A 22,959-nucleotide genomic window follows, 5' to 3' on the forward strand; every position below is an offset into this window, starting at 1 on the left:
CTTAGCGAAAGCCAGTGCCGCCTCCTGCCGGTTCAGGAGCACACTAGTGGGAAACCTTCCTTTTAGGAAGGAACTTCATAGGCTGTGATGTGTTACATGCGGCCAACGGTAAGAAAGTGACAGTGTTCTGACCCTTCGCAGTGGTTCCCCACCAGGTTGTGAAGTGCAGTCGTAAGCAGCCTTTTCATTGACCTTCTCCAGCAATCAAACTCATGAAATGTCCTGCCCAGTCCCCCTTCCCCTGTAAGCAGAGAGCGTCCTGGCCAGTAATGAAAAAGTTTTTCCTGGTGTTAACCTAGAAGAAACCTAAAACGTCCACTATTTCCTGTGGGCTCTCCTGCAACGTTTGCGCAGTTCTGGCTTTATCCTGTGTCCTCCGAGGAGTCAGGGAGCTGAGTTGACTTCGGTACATAGGACTTGAAAAATGCCAGGGCCGGCAGGCAGTCTCTAAGCAAAACCAAGCAGCACTCAATTAAAAACTCTGTTTGCACAGATGCGAAGGCATGGAAATTTATACGGCAAGGTCTGAATTCCAAAGTTTGTTTGTTTTAATTACACACCCCACCAAATGCATAAAATTTCACGAAATGAGTGTAGTGAAAATGTCATCTTGTCTATTTTTAGACTGAAATATGGAGCTCTTAAAAAAGCAAGGCTGTCAGAAATGTTCACGCTCGGGGAGAAAATGACTTATAACCGGGGGAAAAACATTCACACACCCAGCTCTAACAGTGGTAAACAGTTTTTATTCAGGCAATGAAACATGGAAAAAATATATTAGTAATCATTATAATCATTTCATTTGTGTGAGTATAACTTTTACAAATATTTACCTGACATATAAAAGGGGAAGTACTGTGCATATAAAATTTATGTAGATGATTATTCCACACGACACGATCCTGACAGCAGTAGTCAGTGCAGCGTTCACGCCTCCCGACGAGAGGTTCCTCACACACTTCCCGGCACCCGAGGGGGCGTAACGGAAGCAGATGGGCAGCTGACATGTACTTGTTGGCACGTGAGTACAAATGGGCATCTACTGGCAAACACACGCTTGCTAATGGCGACACCGACAAGCTTACTGCTACCTGGGAGGTTTATAAAGGAAGGCCTGGATCCTGTCCCCGGGCGTGAGAAGGGGCTGGGAAGAAGCTGCGGGGTGGTTGGGAACGCAGGATGCCCTGTATCTGGACAGGGGGTGGGGTCAGGAGTTCAAATCTTCGTATGTCCACGTGGAAGTTCTTCACAGAGCATCGGTTTAACAATGTGACTGGGGCAGACCTTGTGTATTTCAGATACCACTAAAAGGCAGAGGGGAACAAAGTGACACCTTCACGGCCCTAGAGTGAAGAGTGGATACAGGGAAGGTTCAAACCACACCTCAGCTGTGCCTGGCCTCCTCCAGATGGGTTAAAGCATTATTCAGACTGCCACAGGCTGGCATCACGTGGGCCATCTCCATATTAGAACTATAACCAGGATCTATATACCTATATATCTATATGTAATAGCTGTAACCATATTATAGTTAATAAAGTCATTCCTTAGGAATCTTGTTTGTCCAAATCTAACTGCATGCTAAGAGGCACAGAAATGGGATCGCATTTGGACGAAGAACTACGGAAAGTGCAATCTTTAGTCTCCAGAATGCTAGCTCTGGGCACAAGAGAGTGGGTCTTCACTGGAAATGCTGCCGTTACAGTACCTTCCAGAGGAGACCCTCAGAGAGAAGTTGTCTAGTGTATCAGTTCTTTTTACCTTTATACTGTGTGGGAGACCAAGGTTTCAGTGATACACTGCTCTTCATAAAACCACTGGAATCTGGAGGCCAGTCAAACCTTTTTGGACAGAAGTCTCCTCAAAATACTACGTTATTAAAATCTTTACAGAAGATGACTTCTTAGACCTTTGGCTTGGCATTCTGGGATTCCCAGACTATATTTACTCTTTAATAAGCAAAGAATAATCTGCTATCTTTTAAATTCTTCAGAATATATACATCTTTACTTTAAAATCCTTTGCCTGAAACATTTAATCTTTCAACACCCAGTTTCTCTCTTCCCAACAAGAGGCTAAAGTAAGAACCCCAAGTCCAAGAGCAAGCTCGCACGGTCACAGAAAGACTACAGGGGCAGCAGTCATGTGTAATTCAGGCCATGGCTGCCAGTCGTAGTGAAGAACCAAAGGAAATTAAAGGGAGCATTAGAGCTTTTACTCCACTAAAAAAGGATGTGCTGAATCACCTCCAACCACAGCACACAAGACTTACTGATGCTTGCTCTTCAAAACTCCATTCTGAGCTCGTAGAGCCACCAATGGGCCTCCTGTTACCTTTACTTAAAATGAGCGCTTTACTCTGGCTGCTCAATCAGCCCAGGAACATTTGGGGCACTTTATGCTCCTCATTTATAAACAGGGCTAATTCGGGGCTGTCTCATAAATAGCTAAGTATCTGTGTGAGGATCGTACAAAGTGTGGGACAGGTAGAAAGGTAACTGGCTGGAAATCAAATTCAAATTGAGCTAGGCTCCAGGACGAAACACGAATCTCCCCTTGGATCCCATATCATTCTGGAAGGCTGCCAGATCCTCAGAGGTTTTCACTATCATGTGCTTCTGCACTTCCTAATTTGGGCTGGGTCTGAAGAAACTAGAAACCACGTGAGAAAACTGGGCTTCTCAATATTTCCAGAACAAAAGGTTTGGGCAGGTCACTGGCTTCCAGGAGGTTCTCCAAATAAAGTAAATCTCAGGAGGTCTGACTGTAACTGACTAGCCAACCAAGTGACAAACTGGTCTGTCTTACACTAAATCTTCCCGTTAAAATGCTTCTAGATAAAGACTATCTATCCACATTTTGGCAAAGTCAAAAACAAGAAATGGCTCTGGGTCCACAGTCTCAACAAGGTCGATCACCTAGTACTCCTAAAGCTATCTGGGACAGCAGCTTCCCTTCACCTCTGCTTCCCACTCTTGTGACAGGATTTACTACCTCCTACCCAACAAGTAATGGCCCTCACATGCTTTGAAGCAAAGCTCTAGGCTAAACTCTTACTCTCCAAAATTTTGAAAGGTTTTTTTTTTTGCTTTTGCTTATTTTTAAAGAGAAACAAACATAACTTCTTTCAGCCCAGGATATTCTCTTGATTTGCCAGCTCCATTTTTATTCTTGTTGGAGAATATCCATCTATTAAATGAGAAGGAAGAACATTCCCTTGTACTGGCTGTGGCCGAGAGGCCAGTGGCAAAAGTTACTTGACCAGGGCCTTTCGTAATCCTTGTGCAGCAACTTCACCCACCGGGGTTTCTTTACGGGGTCTCTTCCACCAGCATGCTAGGGAAGGATTGTCGTCACCTTGGTTTTCACACACAGCTACTTTTTAAATATGCACATGAAGCCTAAATGGAGGACCATGGATTTAGAATGGAGACCACTATAAGCCTTTCGTGTTTAAAACAGATCAATACAAAACAAATAAACATGGCTGTCTCACCAAAACACAGCAGTAAAAAGATTTAGCAATGTTCCTTTCTGCAAAATGCACAGTTAATTTCCCTAGGAGCAGAGGACTGGCAGCAGAAACCAGTTCCAGCAACTGGAGACACGAGCAGTCCATGGGCACTATGACCGTGTGCAGAGACCACATGGAACTGCTTTCAAAGCCCACGTGATTGTCAAGTCACTTCTCCAACCACAGATCATTTCTGCTGTTCTTGTTTTGTACAAAATATTAAGACAATAGGCTTTAGAATACAGCCTAAGCACCAATTACGATAAATGCATATCGGTAAGACGTGACTTCTAGCTTTAAAGGACACTACTGACCTCCCTGGGGCTGAAGATTGCACCCATGTGAACAGTACACGGCTAAAGAAAAAATGCATGTTCGAAGATCTATAGAGGTTCTCCACGAGGCACAATTTGTTGCAGAAGTTGGATCATGCAAGAGTTTTACAAGAAAGGTACGAAAACTTACTTGTACGGAATAGAGTGCGTATCACCGTGAAGAGAGTGTAAGATTAAGACAACAAGAGTGCTTTAAAACACTGCATGGATTTGGTTTTGCCTACCACATGGAGGGGAGTTCACCGGCATCACGAGGAAAATTTCCATCTTGGGTTTAAAGGCCCCCACTCCGTGACCCAAGTGCAGGAAGAGCTTGAGGAGTTTGGTTTTGAGTGCAGCTCTGCTCCCGCACTCCTCTGCTCTGGGACTCAATGCGCTTTGTTCAACAATATCCCCAACGTGATTTTTGGAGTGGTTCATATGATTTTTATAGCCTGTTTTGTTAAAAATTCTACCATCTAAGTTTGAAAGGATTTTTTTGCCTTAAAATTTTTTTTGAACAACAACACAACACACTTGTGAAAAACTGCTTCTTCACCTTCTAACTGCTACCGCGGCTACAGTTACCTTTTCACTAAAGAAGATCACCTAAGCCTTTTTTTTTTTTTTTTTTTTACAAGTAGATTTTCTTTGTATATTTCAAATAGCAAGATGATAAATAAAGAGTAAATGTTGATTTTGAAGCAACAAACAGAAGCAGAGGAGACTGAACTGCTTTGGGACCAACTCGCCAAACCCCAGCTTTGAGGGATTCCCGCCTGCCGGGGCCACTTGCCATGTGGTCTGAGGACTGACCCCAAAGGGGCCGCACCTGTCAAGGCCAAGGAGGGTCCCAACACCAGGACAATGAAACACTGGCAAAAAGTCTCCCCCAGATGTAAAACCTGAGTCTGGGGTCTTTATACCTACCATTCCCTAAATTCTGAGGTTGGCACTCTAGGCCACAATTCTATTTCAAGATAGGGTTATACATTTATGGAAATACGGTCTTCTGTGGAGAAGCTCTTATTTGACTATGCTTCAGAGAAAAAAGAGCAGCATATGTAAACATGTGTGTGCGTGTGCGTGTATAAATGGGTACTCAGAGTCCCTTCTTGCTTATAAACCAGAAATAACAATAGGCCAAATTATTTCCCCAAATAAAACCACTAATGTTGAACATTAAATTTCAAAGATGAAATAAATAGGTCACCAAAAAACTTAGACAGGTGGTGGACAGAGATGAGCCCAAGTAGTAGGCACAAAATCCCAAATTTAACGAGCTTGGAAAAGAAAAGAAGACTTTTAAATGGACTAAAGATGATCGAGAAATCATGACCCTAAACTTAGCAGCCCGTCCGACTGAACCTGTCAGCGGACCGTGGTCAGACGCCCCTCCTTCCAGGCCTGTGCGATACTCCAGGGATCCTTCCAGGGCTGTTGTGTCGGCAGCAAAGCGGGACAGGCAGCAGTAGGCATGTGCTTTTTTTTAAAGTTGTTTTTTTTTTTTTTTTCTCTGCAAAGGGGCAATTTTTCCTGGATAAGGCAAGATAACTGTGGTTAAGAGAGAAGCAGCCAAATGCAGACCTGCTGAGCTAACGAGGGGGAGACTCAGTCAGTCTTTCCCAACTTCGCAATCAGCTCATCGCAGATTTTCGTTAGTTCTTCTATTTCTTGGTTCTGAAAGACAAATGACATGGTGATGTAGGCCACTTTGCATCCTGAGATCAAGGCAATTACACCCAAATAGTCCCAAGACTGGCCACACTTTGCCTAGACATCCTGACTCAGTGGTTGGTAACTTTCCTATGTCAGAGACCCTTTAAAGAAAGGGAAACTTGTCCCCTGAAAAATGTTCGTGTCGTGTTCATAAAGTCATGCTTCAGTTGAGTAAGGGATGAGGGTGACCACCGGCCCTCTGCAGCTTGCCCATAATCGTCTCAGTTCCCCAATTCTCTTGTTATCATGGGAATTACCTGTGATACTTGGTAAAAACACAAGTATTGTGGAGTCTGAGTAATCCCAGGGAACACTGTCTAGGGGTTAGCAGACCTCAAGATCGAAACCCTCGGCCTAGCTGAAGGGATGCCATACACGTGAGCACATAACTAGAGACACAGGAAGAAAAACACTAGAGGCACACACAAAAAATGAAGTCTAAGAATCACAGAGTAGCGAGAAATAGGGACCTGATTTTTATTTACCTACAGCAGAATTTCTCAACTGCGGCACCACCGGCATTTTGGGCCGGGTCAGTCTTTGTTGTAGGGACTGTCCTGTGCACTGTTAGATGTTTAGTAGCACTTCTGGCCTCTACCCATGAGACGCCAGTAGCATCTCCCAGTCGTGACAACTAAATCCACCTCCAGATGTTGCCAATGTCCCCAGGAGGATAAAGCTGCAATCAAGGGGGAAGATGGCTTCATATATTACATAAAAAACAAAAAGAAAAAAGGTAACCTCGGAACCTAAGAAGTGTCTTGTCCCCTTTAGTTAATGCAACTTCCTCTCTGCATCCTGCCTGGGGATGGCTCCTACTCAGAGGCTTGGGAGTTCATGGTCTGCCTTGTTCGTGTCCACCTGAATCAGTTCCCAGAACAGCTGGATCAAAGTTTGACTCTGGGCAAAAACACGAGGCTTCTCTTTCATCCAAATCCACCACAAGCCAGCCACGGCCACAGAGGAAAACCACGTGTCTCACAGGTTGTCACCCCACACCCCTCTGTGTACCTTCTGCTGAAGGGCTCTTTCCAGGGACTCCACCTTCATCTGCTCCTTCCGGAGTCCAGCGTGGAGAGCCGCGCTCTCGGCCTTCGCTTTTGTTCGAACCTGAGCAATCTCCTCATTGGCTCTGTTTGTGGTGTTTTGTTTGTGGAGTAAAGGGACAAAAAGCTCATGGTTAGTTACAGGTCACAGCTAAGGAGTCAAGACTGCTGACATCTGTGAGACACAGAATAACAGGGCTTTATGATAAGAGAAAAACTGGTGACCCAAATCATTCCATTTAAATTTATAAAACTTCAGTGGATACACAACTGCTAAGGAAATTTCCAAGGTGCAAACCAGTGGTAGAATTAATCTCATAGGCCACAGTGACTTCAAAATTCACATGTCCCTAGAAAATGGAACCATGTGACACTTTGTACAGCAATCTTAGATTTGTTTTTTAACCCAATAGCAGGCAGGGTCATCTGTGGGATTATCACAGCCAAAGAGTCAGGATGCTAACCACTGACATCTAGGACACTAGAACTAAAAGTGACTGTATTAATGAGATACAAAAGAAAATTCTAAAACTACAAATGTCAATTGATAAATGGCCAATTAATTGATGAAAGGATGCTAAAAACTCATTAGTAGAGGCTAATGATAAACTTTAAAAATTTATTAGATTGGCAAATATTAACTAGGATGATCTTATCCCATTATGGTCGAGATGCAAGAAACAGACTCACAAACTGACGGAGGAAGTGAAAACTGGCACCGTCTTCACGGAGAGTGAGATGGCTGTAACTATTAGGATTTAAAATGCATACACCTGGGGTGCTTGGGTGGCTCAGTCAGTTGAGCATCCAACTCCTAATTTTGGCTCAAGTCATGATCTCACAGTTTGTGAGTTTGAGATCCCACACTGGGGTCTGCACTGATAGTGTAGAGCCTGTTTGCAATTCTCTCTCCCTCTCTCTCAAAATGAATAAACATTTTAAAAATAAATAAATAAAATAAAATGCATACACCTTCTGACCCAGCAACTCCCTTACGTTACGTATCCACAGCAATACTTAAGTATCCACAGCAATACTTCCATGTTGCACAATGATTGTGGATAAGGATGTTCACTGCAGCAGTGTTTATGACTGAAAAACTGTGCAACTATCTAAATGCCCATCAGTAAGGAATGGAATAGTCCTACAACCTAACACAAATAATTAGACTGAGCTAGATGTTCTGACATGGAGAAGGGCCATATATACTATTAAGTGAAAAAGGAAATTTGTATCCTATGACTCTGATGTTATTTTTAAAAAAGTCCAAAGCCATATTGGGTAGTATTTATAAAGGTGTCAAGAAAAAACTGGAAGGATACACAATAAAGCTTTTTCTTTTTTTTTGAGAGAGCATCCCCACATGCACCAGCCGGGGAGGGGGACAGAAGGAGAGAGAATCTTTTTTTAATTTATTTGAGAGAGACAGAAACAGCCAACAGGGAAAGGGGCAGAGAAAGGTAGACAGGGAATCCTAAGCAGGCTCAATGCTGCCAGCGCAGAGCCTGTCATGGGGCTTGAACCCAAGAACCGTGAGATAATGACCTGAGCCACAAACTGAGTCAGACACCTAACCACTGAGTCACCTTACGCCCCGAGGGAGTGAGAATCTTAAGCAGGCTCCACGCTTAGCATGGAGCCTGATGCGGGGCTCAATCCCATGACTGTGAGATCATGACCCAAGCCAAAATCAAGAGTCAGATGCTCAACCAACTGAGCCATCCAGGTGCTTCTGTTAATAAACCTTTAATAGTAGTATCTCTGGGGGTGGGAATGAGAGAGGGGAACTTAAAACGTTTTACAAATATGAAGATAGACAGCAAAATGTACAAGTATTACTTTTTAGTTAAAAAATAAAGTTGGATGCATTCTTCAGACTGTTCCCCAGAATAAATTCCAAACGTGTTGGATTTAAGGATTAAAAAAATGAAGCCATAAAAGTACTAGAATGAAAACATGGGAGAATATTTTATATTCAGAGCAGAGAAGATCTTTGTTACCATGACAGAAAATCCTGAAGCCATAAAAGGACTGATAAATTTCACTACGTAAAAACAAACAGATTTCTGCATATCAAAAAACACCAGAAGCCAAAAGACAAACTAGAAAAAATATTCAAGACTCATATCACAAAAGGCCGGCATCCTTAGTACATAAATATAATAATATATTTACAGATGAATAATATATAAACTGACAATAGAAAACCAGGCAAAGAATAGTCATTCACGGTACAGAAAGTACGCGTACAAATAGCTGCTCAAATAGGTTCAATTCCATGAGGTAAACAACAATCAAAACTACATTGAATAAATGCTCCATTTGCTTGTCAAAAAAAGAAATCCCCAACTAAACTGAAAAACTATCTTGTATCTACTGGGTTTACAGAAAACCAAAAATTTGATCTGTGGGCAAAGCCATAAGGACAAGAGATGCTCGCACACCTAGCCTAGGGATAAATGGATGAAAATCAGGTGAGGGCAATTTGACACTTTTTATCATAATAAGCCTGTATGTTCTTTGGCCCAGCAATCCTTTTTCTAGCATATAGATAACTCACATGCACGCCAAGTGAGAACCATACCAGGTCACCTACTGCAGCACTGTTCACAGTGGATGGCAAGTACCCTGAGTGTCCGGAAGGAGGGGGCTGGTTAAATAAATGACACATTGCAACACTGGAACACCATATGGAGGCTAAGAAAAATACAGAAGCTCTTCATGGATTGACATAGAAAGGTTTCCAAAATATAGCACTAAATGAACAATGCAAAGTATGCTGTTATCTGCATAAAAAAGGAGATTCTCATCACATAAAAAAAAAAAAAAGGTGATCATGTGGTGTGATGGAGCTGTTAGCTAGGACAGGGGAGAAGAAGGGAAAAAGCTTATCTGAGGGGATGGAAGGAACCAAAAACTGATCACCTGGGTGAGGAAAGCGGGGGAGCCAGGGACAAGGGAAAGGGTGGGAGAGAGATCCTATAGATCTCTATTCTATTCTTTTTAATGTTTAATGTGAAGATACTATTCAAAAAATTAAATAATAAAACACACACACACACACCATTGCAACCTAGGGTTGCAAAACAACATTGGGTGGTTTTTTTGGCCTTTCTCAATCTCCCCACAACATCACAAAACATGAAACAGATCTCATTGCGAGCTCTCACTTGTCTAGTTTTTCCTCCGCGTGGATTTTCAGGGCCTGATACCGCTGTTCCTCTTGTTTAACTCTGGCTAAATAATCCTGAGCACACTTTTTCAAGGCTTCTTCATTCTGTTCCAAAGTGACAATTTAAAATAAAAAAAAACTGGTCATTTCATCTTTCTTCAACTAGTGACATCCCATGTATCAGAGTTTTCATTTTTGTTTTTAAAATGAGAAAACCTCATTACTTCAAATGCCTTTAAATTCTACTCTGATAATTCAAAACAGGCACATGTAATTCTTACTGAAGAAATTCTGGATACTTTCTTTGCGTATAAATTTTCAAAACACAGTAAGGTTCAGTGACACCGATAAACCTAGTTTAGGGAGGCATTCTGAGTCTCATTGTAGGGAAACTAGGCAGTCTCATTTTTATTTTCCTACGGAAACAATAAAGAATGTTCACTGCTATAAATGTATCTTATTGATGATATGCAACTAAGTTGAACATGCCCACTTACAAGCTAAATCTGAAACATTATACTTATTTTCTTCTAGAATATGTAGCCTGAATTTTTCAGGGCTAAATTTTCCTTCTACTAATATTAAATTGGGGAATTATCAAAAACAATTTCTGGAAGTCTCCTAAGGTCTGAAGGTTCCACACTTCTTCTACTCCATGCCACATTCTGGCTGTGGCCTGACCCAGGAGAGAAAATGACCAAAACATGCCACCCGGTGGGCCAGATGCCTGAACCACCACAGAAAGAAAAAAGGGAAAAGAAAATCTCCAGCTTCACTGGAACAGAAGGTACAAGACCAATGATACATGGGCCCTGAACCCCCGTTTAGAAGGCTACCCACACCTCTGGCATACGTGTTTAAAGATCCATTACCAAGGAAATACACTACTACAGAGACAAAAGGAAAAGGACATGCTACCTTCTTGAACCCTTCCAGAACGCCTTTCAGGTTCTCGTATCTCCTGAAGAGATCAGAAAGGGACCTTTCCACAGAATTAAGGTCAGCCAGGGCCTGCTCCTTCTCCATGGTCAGTTGCTGGAAGCTCTTCTGAGAGGTCATATTTGTCCTCTGTTCATCTTCTGTGAACCACAATCAAAAGTAATGGCATATTCATTCAACAGATTGTTAGCGGCTGCCCTCTGTCAGCTAAGCAGTATTTTTGGTGGGGGGCCCCAGCAGCAGACATAGCAAAGTTCCTCTCGAGGACTTAGGTTAGTGGGGGAGACAGCTGCTGACAAGTGAGGGGGGAAAAACAAAGCAGAACAAGAAGGGTGGGGGTTCCATTTTCATATAGAGTGACCTCTCTCAGAAGAAAGATTTGACAGGGACCCAAAATTGCTGAGGGAGGGCAGGAGCTGTGCAGCTACCCAGGAGAATATTCCAGCAGAGGAACAGCAATGGCAAAGGTCCCATGCTGGGAAGGCATGAGGTGATATGGACTGTAAAAAGTATGATTTTAGTGCTTAAGAAGTGCTTTAAGTAGAGAAAGACTTAGGCAGTCAGTCCTGCTGATATTGCTACTCAGTTATTCCAAATTCAGTGGAATAAGAGAACCAACCACTGTTGTTTTGTAAAAGGTACCAGTGGGTCTAAATGAGGGAAATATGATTTGTGGCAGAGTTAAGGACACTGAGCCAAAACGAAGACCCCACTGAGGGGGGAGGGGGGCGGCGCACTAATGATGTGGCTAGGCCATCAACACTCTAGGGGCCAGGTGGAGGGCTTTTCACACAATTCAAGCATTTGCTGGCCTCTGAAATGAACGTAACTACAGCTTATCTTCATTATTTGTGGACTGTGTATTTGTGAATTCATCCACTTGCTAAAATTTATTTGCAAACCCAAAATCAATACTTGTGGTGCATTCCCGGTCATGCGCAGAGTGGCAAAACATTTAAGTCACTTGACAGGCACATTCCAAGCCAAGGGTGATCAGGGTGACACTGCCTTCTTGTTTCCTACTGTAAACAAGTGTCCTTTTCAGTCTACTTAGTACACCATGATATTTTCTGCATTTCTGTGCTTTCTGTTGGTGATTTTTGCTGTTTAAAATGGCCCCCAAGTGGAGGACCAAAGTGCTGTTTAGTGCTCCTAAGGCTGTAATGTGCCTTATGGAGAAAACACCTTCATCCGATAATCTTCATTCAGGCATGAATGATAGCACTGTGGGCCAGGAGTTCAATGGTAACGAGTCAACATTAAATGAGATGTCTTTAAACAAATATACATAAGACAAGGTTATGTACTGACAAAAATGTTGTGACCAGAGGCCCGCAGCAACCTCACCCTGTACTTTCCCTAAAGCGATGGTTCAGTATTCAGCATTCGCTGTGTTTGTGGCAACTCTGTAGAACACAACCACTGCGAACAGTGAGAATCAACCGGATCTAGGTGATGTTCCAGCTTGTGTTCTGATTTGAAAACCATCCACGGAACCTATGGCTCACACCACACACACACATAAAAAAAGTCCTTACCAATCATTTGAGCAATGGTCTTTTCATATTCAGCCACAATTTTCCTTAAAAAAAAAAAAAAAATTATCAGAAGAGATTTTTCAATAGACGTTCCTGAAATGCTGCCCCAAACAATTAAACACATTAACAAATGAACATTTCAACAAATAAGTACTTGAATGATGTTCAAATGAACAAATCTACCCTTTTGGACAGCCTGCCCCCTCTAATTCAGTCACAAGTTTTATTTTATGGTCTTAGTTCCAAAAGCATTTCAGTTATTCAAAGACTTTAAAGATCACCCTGTCGTGTTAACCTTTCTTTTCAGTGAAGTGCCATAAAGTTTCCCTGACCCTGCCGACCCTGTCCAGGGACTGGCACTCTTCCCTGTGTGCCTCCCTACTGTCACTGGTGGTGCCCATCACTGTGACCCTGCATCCAAGTCCTTTATGATGGCTACCGTAAGCTCTCTAAGGGCAGGGGCTGTCCCTTCCTCTCCGCCACACCTGGCATGGGACCTCACACCCAGGAAATGCTCAAAACACAAGTAATACAAGAGCTACAAGTTAGAGCGGGCATATTTAAAATATGTCTTAATCATTCAAGTGCTGACTACACAAATGTAGAAATTATGCTTTTTTCTTCTTCTTTGATCCTATCTTCAGTTATTTCACAGCCTTTAACTCTCCATTCTAGGGAATGAGCAGCAAAAATAAAAAAGATTTCAATTTAAGGTCAATCAATTTTGTTTCCGGTTAACATGCTTTTTATAATCTATCTGATGGTGATGAAAGTTGAAGCCATCATGCATAATTAATTTGAGAGAAGTATTATAGATTATAATGCCTCCAGAATCGAGTATGTCGATAAATCTTATTCTTCAGTTCAAATGGATATCTTTGCACAAATTGATGTCTTTTCAAAAGACAAGAATCATGTGGGTTCTGCTTACATGTAATGTTCTCAACATCCCACAAGAAGCTACCATATGTGAATAATTGGTCAGCAATCCTCATAAAAAGATGCTGTCACAGTCACAAATTAAAGTGCAAATATCAATGCCCTCAAGTTCTCAACACCAGGTTCTGTGGTAAGCAAATACTTTCATCACTTCATTTATATGAAATCTAATAATGCATAAAGGTATCCAATCCCTCCCCCCAAACCTCCAGTCTAACCTCATCTCCAACACTTCTTGTCGGGTTTCTTCGTATTTTTTCTTCCATTCATTTGCTTCGATTTCCTTAGTGATTATCTAAATTATAATAGAGATAGAGCTTGGTTTTACTGAATCTATTACAGTTTGAATTTAAGATTGGAAACTGAAAACGACACGCAACCAGGTGCATCCCAAGACATTTGAGCTCCATGAGGAATATAAAGCCTCAACGTCTGTGTATAATGCTCACAAGCATCTGGAAAAATGTTCTCTCTGCCACACAGGATGGCAGAAATGTAGCCACCAAGGCAGGGGTGAACAGAACATCCCCCAGGGAAGATTCCAAGTGATAATCACAATCTGTGAATTCTGCCAGGGGCCAGGGTCTGCTCTCAGCTCTGCATGCCCAGAACCGTGACTGGGACAGGACACCAAAAGAAGAGCTATCTGCCTGGCAGAGATGTGCCTTAACCAAAATACTGATTTTACTTAGGATAAGAAAAATCAGAGCATTAGAATGACCAGCACATTCTCTTCCTATAGAGATCTCTGCCTGATAAGAATGAAGTCACAACTAGGGGCTCAGAAGTTCAAATCCTTTAGCCAGATGCACCCATCTCACCATAGGCAGGATCTTGCTTGTCAGACCAGCAACCCATATTCCTATTTGGGGTGCCCCTGCTAACTGGGAAGAAATACTCTAAACTCATTACCTCAAACTCTGTGTGCCTAGGCACAGCTTAGAAGGGCATCACTGCCCTCCTTTTATTCTACGTCTCTATGCTTCTCTCTTTCTATTTGGTACATTCTTTATTTTGTGCCTTTAGTCAGGGTCTCAAGAAGCTAGCAGCCAGCCCATCTGCTGAGGTGACGAGGCACATGCCTGTTCTGCTCCATTAGGGCATCACCTCACAGTTTCGCTCTCAGGAGGAAGATAGGGTCATTTTTCTCATTGACAAGATTTTGGTAGGCCTCCTCACCACTGCTCCCGAGTTCTGACAACGGCCAGATGACATCCCTCATTATCAACTTAATGCTATTTTTTGAAGCTTTAAAAGGCCTTGATATCAGAGGCTCTTAACTATTCCTATTATATTATGAAAATAAAATTGCTACAGCAAGGGAATTCCCTTCTTTAAAAAAAAAAAAAGGTGGAATCAACAAGAGATGCACAAACCAAACATACAAAATACAGCCTAGAAATATAATGGGAGAGAGTGGTAACTGGGCAACAGCGTCTTTCATATTTTTTCAGATCATCCAGGAAAGACCTAGCAGTAATCTATTTTCAACACAGAACTGAAGTTGTTTAGTTAAAGAATTGAACTGTTTAAAGAATGGATGAAAGAGACATCTTATATTATTGCAAATTTAAGAAAATTTTAAGCATAAACATATCATATCTGTCAAAGGAAGGCACTGATTTAGTTATATATGTGGGTAGAGTCGGCAGAATTTGATATTTAAAAAACTTCAAGGCTGAAAGATAAAGAAGTGTTGTCGGCTTTGTCCCCAGGACACCAGAATGTCGGGACTCTAGCACCAATGCAGAGTTTACAGGGAGCCCTTTATATGAGCTCAACAAGCTGCAGGAAATAGGAACTTCCAGGAGGGGATAACTCAAGCCGAACAGAGATGGAATCTACCTGCTGGCACATGGGCTTGACAAAGACATGGGAGTGATAAGTGGACAGAACATGAGGGCCTTTACCTCTTCTCTTATGAGGGTGAGCACAGCTGTCTTATCGGATTCGCTGAGGCAGATGCCATCCAAGGGGCTCTCCCCTCCACAGGCCACAGACACGGGGGCCTTCTCCACAGATGACTCCAACAGTCCCTGAGGGGGGGAAGAAGTTACATTTAATATGTTCGGGCTTCAGCTTCTTAACCCCAAATAGCGTCCTTCAATAGCGTCCTCATTACTACATTGATTACAACCTTTAAAAACACGTTTGAAGAAAAAAAAAAAAAACAGCAGGGAAACTTAAAAAAAAAAATCAAATCTAGTTAAAGTAGTTATTTAAAGGAAAAACTGGGGCGTTTGGGTGGCTCAGTTGGTTAAGTGTGCGACTTCAGCTCAGGTCATGATCTCACAGTTCATGGGTTCGAGCCCCACGTCAGGCTCTGTGCTGACAGCTCAGAGCCTGGAGCCTGCTTCGGATTCTGTGTTTCTCTCTCTCTCTCTCTCTCTCAAAAATAAATAAATGTTTTAGGGGTGCCTGGGTGGCGCAGTCGGTTAAGTGTCCGACTTCAGCCAGGTCATGATCTCGCGGTCCAGGAGTTCGAGCCCCGCGTCAGGCTCTGGACTGATGGCTCAGAGCCTGGAGCCTGTTTCCGATTCTGTGTCTCCCTCTCTCTCTGCCCCTCCCCCGTTCATGCTCTGTCTCTCTCTGTCCCAAAAATCAATAAACGTTGAAAAAAAAAAATTAAAAATAAATAAATAAATAAATAAATAAATAAATAAATGTTTTAAAAAATAAAAAAACAGAAAAAACTGAATATGGAGTGGGGAGGTTGGCTTCCATTTAACAGAGAGCCTAGTGAAGTTTTCTTCTTATCCAAAAAGGATAAAATCTAAATATCACAGTGACCAGTCACCAAAGATCACATGCACCAAAGAGAAACCTGTCTATAAAGTGGAAAATGTCTCTTTTTCAGGGGGTTTCTGGTTTCCAGGGAAAATGTGTTCCATGTAACTTTTCCCAAAAAAGGTGTCAACTTTTTAACACAGTGATACTTTGTGTACAACTTTAGCCACTTTGGGTGGAAATGTTTCCAAAATGGACTACTAACTTTCAAGCTTAAGGAAGCAGAAATGGCAAACACATGGCTGACTCCCCTCCCCCCACCCCAGAATGAGTCAGGGTCATCAGGAACTTCAGCTGCTCTGTTGTGGCATGTCCCTGCCCTGGCAGTGTGTCAGGTTACAGCACTAATGGGCCCTCCCTCTACAAAGTGGCCACGTGTAAAGTCAAGGTCTGTGCCTGTACTCTCATTTTTTTTGCTTCCTTGTTGCTGCTAAGTTTTCAGTTCCCTTCTGATGTGACAGAACTTAAGCTTTTATCATACACTCAGGTTCCAGAAAGCCACGGTGGTTAGTATTTTTTCACAAGAACATGGACTTCATCCTATTCTCCTTCCTAAAAGGCATTTTGGGGGCTATTTCCTCCCACGGTATGTAAGTAAACTTTTTTACGTAAATAGGGAAAAGGCAGTCTAATAACATCCAAAATGCCAGCCCAAGTGATCTGGCAATAATCTTAACAATCTTAAGTATCTGTATAACCAATCCATCAGTTAGTGATCATAATCAATCAGTTCTCTGGTATCTTGTTTGAACCAAGACTGAACAGAAAAGTCCCAAGTCAGAGATCAGTGGTTTTTAAACTTTTCATGGTCATTACAACTCACTCTTTCCCTAAAAAATGCCCCCCCTGTACCCCCCCCCCCAATTTTTGCATTTAGCTTCACATAGAAGGGCCCTGATACAGAAAGCCCTGGTTTAGGCCACAGAAAAGGGAAATGCAAAAGCCACAAGCTGGCAGTGCCCATTTCAAGCAGCATTTGGGGGAAGGTACCCACCGTGCTGACAGGAGTCTGAGGTCCCCCCAGAAACACTATCTTGGGGTAGATCTATCACTAGAGCCAGAAGCCACTTGTGGTGAGCAGTCTCAAACATGGCCTGCAATGACCCCCACCCTGCTGGTACTAATCCTCTCGTGTAATCTCCTCCCCTCGGGAGCAGGCTGGTCCTGGTGACTTACTTCTAAAGAGACTATGGTAAAAGTCATGGGATGTCACTTTTGATATTAGTTTCCAAAAAGACTGGCTTCTGCATTGTGAGAAACTCTCTATGGAGAGGCCCATGTGGCAAGGAATCAATGTCTCTGCCAACAGCTAGTAAGGACCTGAGACGTGCCAACAGCCACATGAATGAGCTTGGAAATGCATCTACCCCTGATTGAGCCTAGAGGTGACCACAGCTCTGGTTAATACCTTGATCGCAGCCTGTGAGAGGTCAGAGGCACCCAGCAAAGCCGCCCCATGATTCCAGAGCCAGAAATGATAAGAAGTGCTTCTTGTGGATAATGAATAAACCTCTGGACATCTGAGTCATCACATTGACTTCCTGTGCCATACTTCTCAAGAAACTTTCTCATTATCTTGCTTCCCATGTAACTTGCCTACAGGGAGATAACACCCTATGGTCAAGTTGACACATTTAGTTCACTTTGTTGTTAGATTTCTGACTCTAAATTAATGCACTTTAAAATCAGTCTTTTGTGTTTTTATTATTTGAAGCCAGAATCCCCAAGCTAATTCTAAAAAACAGCTCCCCTGTGCTTCCAATGACCCTCAAGTTAGCAAGAATTTGGGAAATAAGCCAAAAGAATTTTCCTAGTAAGGAAAATATCAATGTCTATTCTCGAGTTCAGCATCTCAATCATTTGTGAGGGGATGAATGAGTTGTCTGCCTACTTGCTCAACAACTTAATGTGTCTGGAAGAGGCAGCACTCTGTTGGAGGCGGGAGACAGAACTCAGATGGTGGCAGAAATATCCAGGTGACTGGGCTCTGCAGCCTGCAGCCCTGCCTCCCCTGGCCACTCCCCTCCGCCAGGCCACATGCCTCTCGCCTCACGGCTCAAACTGCAACAGCTCTTAGGAATTTATGGCCATGGCCTATTTTAGCCGCCTTTTCAAGAACCCTAGGATTCAGTTTTTCACACTGTTCCGTCCTTTATATTGCTTATCCAACAGCACAGAAAGCCTACAGAACCTACCATCTCAAAAAACTGCGCCGGATCTCTTCCTAGCCTGGGCAATCTAACACGTTTAACAAAGATGCCAACCCAATTGATCAATTGTGGCCTTCGAAAAGGGTCCTTTTTCATGTCCCCTAATCCTCTTCCCTGTCCCCAAAAAACATTTACAGTTGAGGGCCAAAAAACACTTGTCTGTAGATAGTGGAGCCCAACACAGTCCTGGTTGCAGGATTTGCAGTGAGCAGGATGCCACAATGGAAACCTCTTTGCCCAGCTCCTTGCAGTGCGAGAATTAGCATCATTAATCTCTCACAGCATGCTGAGTTCCTCCCATCTTTTGCCCTTGAACTCACTGGACTAGTACCACCCCAGGTACTTCGCTCTAACAGAGACATGCCTGAAAAACCAAATGAACTTAACTTTTAAGAAGTTTAAGATGTCCTAAAAAATAAAAATAAAAAAATCAATAAAATAAATTGACTCCTACTTGAAAAATGCTGCAGACCAATAGCTGATAAACAAGATGAGACTGGCTACCCATCACTGACTGTCCTCTGGCCTTAGGTATTTTACCCTGGCCGCCACCAACCACTGGCAATGAGACTGCAAAGGAATTCACTTCCAAGCAGCCCAGAGAGGTGTAAAACAGTGAATGCTAGGCTAACCACACTCTTTCACTGAGCGTCCTGAATACGGTAATTGCTTCATGCAATATCTATCCCACATTCTAGGAAGTAGAAATTCACCAATTTCAGGAAGTTCAACTGGGGTTACTTTTTAAAAGATGGCAACATAGGGTATGTTCAGCAGCTGGCTCCAAAGGCAAGCATTCCCCATTTTTCTTTCTCGCTCACCTTCCCACCCTTTTCCTATCAGCACTGCCCCATCTCATAGAGGTCTAGCTCTTTGCAGCTTCCATCTTTTACGCTACCAATTCCCTCATCCTCTCAACTACTCGCACCAGTCAGACAGGTGCTCTTGTTCTATGGATGAAGAAGTTTGGGAATCCAGAAGTGGAACCAGTCTGTAGTTGAACCAGTCTGTTTCAAAAACCGGGTAAGCCACAGAGATCTGCAGCCGTGCAGAGCAATGCTTGGTCCCCTTGACACAACCTTCTTCAGTCATCTCCTTGTTATTATCACACACTGAAAATACAAGGAAGCGCTCCCGCAGTATTTGGAAAACTTCAAACAAGTGCACACACAGGCTGTTCTGCTGGAGCGTGTAGTTTCGCCCTCTCGTGGGTGGGGACGGCAGGCACCCCTCCCTCTCAGAGATGAGGAAAGACAGGCCGAAGCCCAAGAGTGGCTGTGCTGCAATCAGGTGGCCCGGCTCCCAAAACAGTGATTTTACCCAGAAACATATGTCACTAATGCGTGAAGCCCTTGTGAGAGGACAACGCTCCTGAGACCCTATGTGCACATCCTCCTTCTGCTCACACTTCCACAGGCTCCTCCTCCACCCATGTCCCTTCACGTCTACTGCTCACTGTGTCCTGTTGGGAACACCGTGGGTCATGGCCTAATAGTGAGTCCTGAAAACAATTTACTGGGACACATAGTCTGCATTAAAAAATGAAATAGAATATCAGAGTAAATCACACAAAGAAAGGTAGAAACTGGTTTGTCTGTTTGTTTTAATTTGAGAGAGAGCACGTGCAAGCAGGGGAGAGGGGAAGAGGGAGACAGAATCCCAAGCAGGCTCCACGCTCAGCACGGAGCCCAATACCAGGGCTTGAGCCCACGACCCTGGGATCATGACCTGAGCTAAAATCAAGAGTCAGATGTGAACCAACTGAGCCACCCAGGTGCCCCTGACAGATACAATTTTGTGCAACTTTTTTTTCTAAATTTCCTTTTTTATTTTTTTTTAAGGTTTACTTATTTTTGAGAGAGAGAGAGAGAGAGAGCACGCGAACACGAGCAGGAGAGGGACAGAAGTGGGGGTGGGGTGGGGAGGCAGAGGATCCAAAGCAGGCTCTGTGCTGACAGCAGACAGCCTGATGTGGGGCTCAAACTCACAAACCGTGAGATCAAGATCTGAGCCTAAGTCTGATGCTTAACCAACTGAGCCATCCAGGTGCCCTTTGTACAATTTTTTTTTATAAATATACAAATGCATATGTTGTGATGTGTTATCTCTATATATATATGTTAGTCAAGATGCAAAAAAAATTTTTTTTTCAATTATCCTGTGTCCCAAAGGCCTTCAAATCTATTAAATCCAACCCAGGCTTTTCTTGAACTCATGCTATGTACTTATTAGAACTGTCTCCTGGAAATAATGGACTTAGAAACTGGTCCCACAGATGTCTCAGAGCCACAGATCTAAAAATTAATTCCTACAATTCTGCTTTTCTTTCTGTATTCTTTTTTTTTTTAAAGACTTATTTTTTAAGTAATCTCTACACCCAACATGGGACTTAAACTTACAACCCCAAGAACACAAGTCGCGTGCTCCACCAACTGAGCCAGGCAGATGCCAACTGTATTCTTAATTTACTGATTCCTGTGTTCACAGTATTTATTGTGGTAGGTGCTAATGTAGCAGCAAACAGTCATCTACCTGCACCAAGCTTAAAGTGTTAGAAGGAAAGAAGGGAAATCAAGAAGTGACTCCAAGGAGTAGCTTCACAGAACTAAAAGAAATTCCATAAATTAAGGCAAGAGTCAGATGTGCGAGGGAGAGAGGAGACAGCAGATGCTGGAGACAAAGGCAGAGTCCCACTGCAGAAAGCCACACTGGCCATAGGAAGCGTCTGAACTTACTCTAAAGACAGGGGAAGCCAACCAGGAGGTTTAAGCAGAAAGTAACAAGATCAGTTTTGTGTTTAAAACATCACCTTGGCTTACGTAAAAGGATAAGAGAATAAGCCTGGGAACAGGGGGATTACTTAGGAAATTACTCCTTCCTTCCTTCCCTCCATCCCTCCCTTCATTTATATTTCATTTTTTTTTTTTTTTTTTACTTTCATTTTAGACAAAGAGAGCATGTGAGCAGGGGAGAGAGGCGGGGGTGGGGGGTGGGGTGGGGAGAGAGAGAATCTTAAGCAGGCTCTATGTTCAGTATGTAACCCAACATGGTGCTCGATCTCGCAACCATGGGATCATGACCTGAGCCAAAAACAAGAGTCAGACACTCAATTGACTGAACCACCCAGGTGCCCCTTACCACCATATTTAAAAAGACTGGTGGTGGCCATGGGCTGAAGAAAAGTAGATGAATTTGCAATATATGGTTTCTGGACATAGAAACCACAGATCTTGCTTGTGGGAATAAGAGGGAAGGAGGAGTCCAAGGTTATCTTAGGTTTGTGGGGTGGGTTATCAGTAACACTGACCACTAGGATGTTAAAGTGGCTTTTGCCAACCTGGGTGGCTTTTGCCAACCTTCCCTTGCCACCACCTCCACCCCAGCTGCAATGCACATCTCCCAAGTCGTCTCACCAAGCAGTCATGGTTCTACCTGATAAATCTCTCAGCCTCCAGCCCATCCTTTGAACTATTACTGATTATGATACTCCTTACTTAAAACCCCACAATAGTCCCCAACTGCTTCTACCATGAATTCTAAGACTCCTGGCACCATGTCTATGGCCCCTGATGATCTGGCCCTCACCTACCTATGTAGAGTACCCTGTGATCACGTGAGATTACTAACAGTTCCACTTGCTTATAAAGGCCATGCTTCTCACTTCCTGCCTTTGTGCAGGGCAACTCTGCTGCCCAGAAAGCCCTTCACTACCTTATCGGTCTTGCAAACCCTATTCTTTCTTTACAACTAAGTTTTCAAATGGAGGAACCTCAGACACCACCACCTTAACCATGTGATCAAAGTTAATTCCACTAATAATGGGACATACTGAGATCCACAACGTCACTTCTGATGGATTCATACCCAAAATGCATAAACTGCATTTAATCACAAAGAAACACTGGACAAACCCAAACTGAAAGATATCCTACAAAACTGACCTGTATTCTTCAAAAGTGTCAAGGTCAGGAAAGATAGAGAGACTAAAGAACTATCACAGATTTTACAAATGAAACAATGAAGGAGGGTTCAATGAGGAGGTGGGGGGAAAACTGAGTTAATACCAATAAAAATGAAAAGTTATTAAAAAAAAAAACTATCACAGATGATAGGAGACTAAGAACCTGAGAACTAAATGCAACATGCAATCCTGAGTTGGACTCTGCACCAGAAAGAGGACATTACTGAGACAAATGACAAAATTTGAATATGGTTTATAGGTTAGAAAATAATACTGTACCAGTGTTAATTGATTTTGTTAACTGTACTGTGATTATATAAAATGTTAACATTCAGGGGCATCTGGGTGGCTCAGTTGGTTAAGCATCTGACTCTTGATTTTGGCTTAGGTCATGCTGAGCCCCATGTATGCTTACAGTGCGGAGCCTGCTTGGGATATTCTCTCTCTCTCTCTCCTCTCAAAATATATTTTTTTAAATAAAATATTAAAATTCAAAGAGTATGAGTGAAAGAAAGATTTACAGGAATTCTTTGTACTGTTTTTGTAAGTCTATAAAGTTTTAAATAATTTTCTTTTAATGAGCTCAAATTCAGCCTCCCAGATACCTGCTACACAGGCAGTCAGCTCTGGCTCCCACAGGCCCTGGAACACATTCTATTACAACATTCATATAGCATTAGTTTCCATTTTGTATCTACTACCAGTACTGTTTAAAAAAAAAAAACACAATGCAAGGCATACACAATTTAAAAATTTTCACTAGCCATTTAAAAAGTAAAAAGATATAAGTGAAATTAATTTTAATAATATAGTTAACTAT

At 42.7% G+C, this 22,959-nt stretch overlaps 1 protein-coding gene across 10 annotated transcripts in view; it reads right to left on the reverse strand.

Annotated features, from left to right (window-relative positions):
- Positions 1 to 726: 726 nt before the first annotated feature.
- Positions 727 to 22,959, reverse strand: part of TACC1 (transforming acidic coiled-coil containing protein 1) — a 121,469-nt gene continuing 99,236 nt past the window's right edge. For 9 of the 10 annotated variants that reach the window (XM_047855070.1, XM_047855079.1, XM_047855076.1 and 6 more), the window contains 7 exons: positions 15,092 to 15,217; positions 13,400 to 13,476; positions 12,243 to 12,286; positions 10,684 to 10,844; positions 9,764 to 9,870; positions 6,559 to 6,679; positions 727 to 5,508 (listed from right to left, as the gene is read on the reverse strand). In XM_047855070.1, the coding sequence (XP_047711026.1) occupies positions 5,440 to 5,508; positions 6,559 to 6,679; positions 9,764 to 9,870; positions 10,684 to 10,844; positions 12,243 to 12,286; positions 13,400 to 13,476; positions 15,092 to 15,217 (705 nt within the window). In that variant the 3' untranslated portion in view covers positions 727 to 5,439. Of the gene's footprint in view, positions 5,509 to 6,032; positions 6,227 to 6,558; positions 6,680 to 9,763; positions 9,871 to 10,683; positions 10,845 to 12,242; positions 12,287 to 13,399; positions 13,477 to 15,091; positions 15,218 to 22,959 lie in introns of all 10 variants that reach the window. The other variant, XR_007151452.1, reaches the window with a different exon arrangement.

Source organism: Prionailurus viverrinus, chromosome B1, assembly GCF_022837055.1.
Source record: "Prionailurus viverrinus isolate Anna chromosome B1, UM_Priviv_1.0, whole genome shotgun sequence".
In the NCBI taxonomy this organism is placed as follows: domain Eukaryota; kingdom Metazoa; phylum Chordata; class Mammalia; order Carnivora; family Felidae; genus Prionailurus; species Prionailurus viverrinus.